The 5,653-nt window shown below is 62.1% G+C and overlaps 1 protein-coding gene across 1 annotated transcript in view; it reads left to right on the forward strand.

The window, feature by feature from the left end:
- The first annotated feature begins 1,221 nt into the window (after positions 1-1,221).
- TENT5B (terminal nucleotidyltransferase 5B) overlaps positions 1,222-5,653 on the forward strand; it is an 11,532-nt gene continuing 7,100 nt past the window's right edge. The window contains exons 1-2 of the mRNA XM_035904014.1: positions 1,222-1,288; positions 1,685-1,747. Coding sequence (XP_035759907.1) covers positions 1,222-1,288; positions 1,685-1,747 — 130 coding nt within the window. The remainder of the gene's footprint in view (positions 1,289-1,684; positions 1,748-5,653) is intronic.

The following is a 5,653-nucleotide window of genomic DNA, read 5'->3' on the forward strand; positions in this document are numbered from 1 at the left end:
ATTCCCAACTGCAGTGAAGACGAAGGCTCTGCAGATCCTGGAATCCCACGTCCCTCCCCCGTGTGAGGGTGTCTTGGGAGGGGAAGGGCTGTTTGTCTCAGGGGGAAGGGGGCAAAGGGCAGGTCCTTTTGCAGGAGCCCAAATCACCCCATTGCGGCCCAAATCATCCCATTGCGTCCCATTGTGCACCCCCTATGGTGCTGGCCACGTGTCCGGGGCCACTCTGCCCCCCCCAAGCCCCCCAGCAGGACAGGGCAGGCATCCCGCTGCTGGCAGCACCTGCCTGTCCCGGCTCCCTGCCTGCACTGCAGGGGGTTTGGGGGGGGTAAGTGCTCCATCCCCAAGGGAGGGGGCTTGGGGACATTGATTTTTTCCCTGGGTTTCCCCAGGAGCCGGGGCTGAAGCCGAGAGGATCCAGCTCCCACCAGCATCCCACAGCTGGAGAGAAGGAAGAGGCTCAAGGCAGCGCCTGGGTGAGGGGCTGCACCCCAACCCAAAAATCCCCTAGGAAAGACCTTCCCAGCCCCAGCAGCGCTTGCACCTCCTCTCCCCCCAGGAGCCCCCAGCGCTGGGGGTGCCCCGGGGCAGCTGGAGCTCCTCGCTTTTGGGCAATAGCAATGGGAGCGTGTTTCATCACAGCAGATTAAAGCTCTGATTCAACGAGGCCGTGAGTCACCCCCTCGCCATCCAGCCAGTGCGTAATGGCTGGTGTGCTCAGGCGCTTAAAATACCTGAAGCCGAGGGCCCCCCATGGCCTCGGGCTGGGGCTTGGCCCAGCCACCGCACTCCTGGGGTTCCCCCGTTGCCAAGGGGTCCCTGGACAGGATGAGGTGGCCGGGGATGCAGGGCAGGGGATGCCATGGGGCCCATGGGGCAGGGGATGCCATAGGGCCCATGGTGGTGCTGGTTGGGTGGGTGCCATCCTTGCACCCTAGGCCAGTGGTGCCGCTGGGGGGACCCCACAACAGGAGGGTTTAGCAGGAACGGGCAAAGCCATGCCTTGGCTCCTTCGGCGCTGGAGGGGAGCAGCAGGTTTTGCGATCCCAGCCCAGAGGGTGGGAATGCTGAGAGGGGCTGGCTACAGCCCAGAGGCTGGGTGATGGCCACCCATCCCGGCCACGGAGGGGAATGCAGGAGTGCAGGAGCCCCAGGCTCTCCGAGCATCTCACCCGCCCCACGTGCCAGGGAGCGGCACGTGCGGCCACCCTCTTGGTGTCAGTCATGCCTTTAGTGCGAGAACTCACCAAACCGAGGCATTTCCAGGATATTCTTGGTTCTGTCTCAAGGGGTGAGTAACTTTCTTAATGAGGGAGGACTAATAACCCCTCCAGGGATGGGCTGTCACCGCTGAGCAGCTGCCAAAGCACACGCAATTGCTGAGGATGGGGGCGTTGGATGAGCCCCAGCGTGAGCCCCTGGCCCCACAGTCCCAGCAGCAATGCCTTTTCCCCATGTGCCACCCCCTGTATCCCATAGCAGGTTATCCCCACACCCTCCCAAAGCATGTTGGGGCTGTGGCAGTGGCACCAAGGACAGGGAGAACAGAGGGACACTGAGCGGGATGACCTTGTCCCTGAACATGCATGTGCCGAGGCATTCATCCCCCTTCCTGTAACCCCCATCCGTGGGGATTAAAGAGCTTCAGGAATCTGCCTCTGCCTCAGTTTCCCCCTGTGTGGTCCAGCACAAAGCCCAGGCTTGTGGCAAGGGGCAGGGGGAGAGCAAGTGGCCCCACAGCCCCGCACCACTGAGCAAGCAGCGAGGACCAAGACCCCCTTGGGAAGGGCCGTGAAGTCACCCATGGCGTCACCGGCCCCGGGCTCAGCAGCCACCCAAAGCAGAGCTCCCAGCTGCCTCCCCCGGCTTTCCCGAGATGAGCGTTAGCGGGGTGGCCTGCCCAGCGGTGCCAAGCAGGGACGGGGTGTGCCAGAGCTGCCGCCACCTACAGCCGTGCCCGGGCATCACCTGGGGCCCCAAAACCCGAAGCAAAGGGACCAGCTGTGTTCTCTGCCAGGCCCAAATTAGTGGCATTAAGATAGGTCGTCCCTTGCCATGGCTTTAAAAGCACACGTCAGGCCAAGCAAAACAGCACGTGGTGTCACCGGGAAGCCACCAAGGCTGTGACGCGCAGCTTCATGTTGTGCGGGGACCAGGAGATGGGGACATCCCCAGCTGGTGACATCCCAGGTGACTTCGAGGGGGCAGCTCAGTCCCTGCTCTGTTCTGGGGGCACGTCAGTGCTGTGTCCCCCTCCCTGTGCCCCGGCGGTGCCGTGTCCCCCCCCCGCGCTCCCCGGGCAGCATTTTGCAGCAGCCGGGGGAGGTGACGGGTGCCATTCCCCAGCTCTGTGTCACCCACAGTAATAACACCCTCTGCTCCCTTTCATCTCAGGGCCTCCAAGGTGGCCCTCTCCAGGGCGAGGGCGTCCCGGCGTCATCGCTTATTATTAATACCAGGAGGCAACTGGGGACATGGCAGGGTCTGGGGGTGCTGGCTGGTGGCACGGGGACCCTGGGCGGGGAGCAGAGCCATGACAGTCCTGGTGCCAGGCAGTGAACACGGGTGCTCAGCACACAGCCGCGCTGCCTGTGAGGCCGAATTTGGCCTTACTGTAGCCACTCAGGGTGGGGTGCAGCACATGCATGGGGACAGTGGCATGTGCGTGGGGGTAGTGGCATGTGCGTGGGGACAGCGACATGTGCGTGGGGACAGCAGCAGGTGTCCATGGGCCGGTGGGCATCTGCATGGAGATGGTGACATGGGACATGGGGATGGCAGGGAAATGGCAAGTGCCCAGGGACAGTTGGCATCTGTATGGGGACAGATGGCATCTGCACGGGGACGGCTGGCATCAGCGTGGGGACAGCTTGGTCTGCATGGAGATGGCTGGTGTGTGCACACAGGGCAGCCCAGGCATGCACAGAGGTGGCTGGTGCACGCATGGGACAGTGGGTGCGTGCACTGAGATGGCTGCTATGGGCACAGGAACAGCCAGTATGGGCACGGGGACAGCCTGGGACACAGCTGGTGTGTGCATGCTGGCGATGCTGGGGTGACTGCCATGGGAGCGGGGCAAGAGGAATGCCCCCACCCTGGCCGGGAGCATTGCTGCTCCCCTGGGGCAACACTGGGTGACGTTGGTGGCTCCAGGAGAAGGGCTTGGTCCCTCCTGCTTGCTCAGGGAGTTGGCACACACCCTGCTTAATGGCGGGTGGGACGGAGCCGGTCCCACGCGGGTCAGGGAGTCCCCAAGGTCTCTCTTGACCTCCAGGTTGGGCTTTCACCCCCCACCCTGCTCCCCCAGCTCCTCCAGCCCTTTCCCCCCAACTCCCCCACCAAGCAGCCCATGATGGGGGCTCGGGGCTGCAAATTCCTATTGCCCTGCTCCTCCCCACGCACGTGTTGGGACACGTCCCAGCTCCTCCCCAGCTGATTTCCCGGCAGGGCAAAGCCGGTGTCCCCTGAGAAGAACCAGGAGGCTGCTGACTCTGGATCCATGGGGTGAGTGGGTTCACGGCATCCCTGAGCCTCCGTTCCCCTGCCCAGCCCCTGGCCCACCCTCGCACCCCTGAAGGGGCTTTGCAACCCTCATGCCATCACCCTTGAGGCAGGATCCGTCCGTGTTTCACCCCAAGACAGTGATTATTTCTTAATTGCCAGCAAAACAAACGAATAAAGCCCGGGCTGGCCCTTGCTGAGCTGGAAGGAAATGGCCTTGGTGCAATTCCCGGCCCTGGGTTCGCTGCCGGCAGCTCTTTGGGATAATCGTTTGGTGATGGATGTTAACGAGCAGCTCAGCCAGTCCAGCCAGAGCGCGTCAGCTCTTTTTAATGGGGCCGATGTTTTCTCCAGAGCCATCAGCACGCCTGTCCCTCTCGGCAGTGCTGGGCGTGCGGCTCCTGGCTCATCACCAGGCCACCGGCTTGTCCTTCCCAAGGATCTGCATCGGCTCCGCAGCCGCATCCCGCCGCGCCGCCCAGGGGTGTCACAGCTGGTGGGGTCCCCCAAACCGCCCTGCCTGTGGAGTGCTCAGCACCCAGCCAGCCCTTCCTCCTGTACCCAAATCCCTCTGGCCAAACTTCCCGTATGGGCTGGCAGGATGGATCCTGATCCCTAAAAACATTTGGCCCCTCTCAGCCTCTTGGGAAACTCTTCCTGATCTGGCTGTTTTGCCAACAGGATCAAAGGGGTTTTGCAACGGGAGGCAGCTGCCTGATTTTTTTTATAAAGTTCCTTGGAAATTCACTTTCTGGCAGGGCTCCTCTCCTCCTGCGCCCCAATCTGGAGCCTTGTGGGGCATAACTGGGAGCAACATTTAATCCCGATGGAGATGCTTGATGGAGCCACATGATGATGCTGGCAGGAGCCAGAGAGCAAAATGCTGCAGCACAAGGAGCGTCTCTATGTGGGGACCCCAGCAGAGGGGACTCCAACCCCCATGGGGACCCCTCAGGCTGTCAGTGCATCACAGGGTGCATTTCAGAGGGCACCAGGGCTTGGGGCACCCCCTTGCCTCCTCTCCCCTCCAACCCCAGTTGTGGGTGCTCCTAAACACCCCATTTCCCCCCTAACTCAAATCCCACCATGACTCAGTTACTCTTTCCGCAGCCAGCTCCAGTTTCCAGTGGCAGACCCCTGGGATATGGGAGAGGACAACTTGCCACCATCGAGCCCCAGCTTTGGAGATGGACTTTGCAGTTTGGAAGATCTCTGCAATGGCCTCCATGAGACAAAACGCCCAGGGCTGGGGGTTTGGGGTTTTCAGGGGTGCTTTTGCAATAAACCCCTGTGAGGGTGTAGAAATAAACCAGCGCTGGCTTGTCTCCATATGGGGCTCAGTGCTTTTAAGGATGGATTCCAGCTCCGAGAAGGAACAGGGGAAACGGGAGTGGCAGCTGCAGATGCGGAGCCTGGAGTCGCGCCTGTCCGTCCACAGGACCGCAGGGCATTGGGCACTGGCGGGGAGGCACCTCCTGGAGATGTCTGCAGGGTTAAATGCCGTGGGGAAATGAGCTCTTTAAAGTGATGGGAATTATTGGGATGAAAGGAAATGGGCGGCTGGCGGCCAGGGACGAGGCTGGCCCGAGGAGGAGGCGGTGGCTTGGCCAGTGGTGGGGCCACACGATGGGGCCACGCGGTGGGTTTTAGGGGCTGGGGTTGGGCTCCTCAGGGCTGGGAGCGCCCAGCATCAGCCTCCAGAGCCAGTGGGCTCCGTCACCCCGGGTGTCACCCCCTGCCCCCTGGGCGCCAGAGGGGTGCAGTGGGTCCCTGGGGACACTGCTGGCCAGGGTGAGGGGGCCCTGGGGTGGGGGGTGTCAGGCTGGGGGGCATTGGACTGGGGGGCATCAGTGGGGTACCAGGCCTTGGGCATCAATGGGGAATCAATGGGGCACCAATGGGCCACTAATGGGATATCAATGAGACGTCGATGGGGTGTCAATGGGGAGTCAATGGGGTGTCAATGGGGGATCAATGGGACAGCAATGGGGCACCAATGGGGCAGTAATCGAGCAGCAATATGGTGTCAATGAGGCAGCAGTGGGACTTCAATGGGGTGAAAATGGGGAATCAATGGGGGATCGATGGGGCGTCAGTGGCGGATCAATGGGGTGCCCCTTTAACCCGCGCTCGGTCCTGACCAATCACCGCCGGG

This window comes from Egretta garzetta, unplaced genomic scaffold, assembly GCF_000687185.1.
Source record: "Egretta garzetta isolate BGI_Z169 unplaced genomic scaffold, ASM68718v1 scaffold101, whole genome shotgun sequence".
Lineage (NCBI taxonomy): Eukaryota > Metazoa > Chordata > Aves > Pelecaniformes > Ardeidae > Egretta > Egretta garzetta.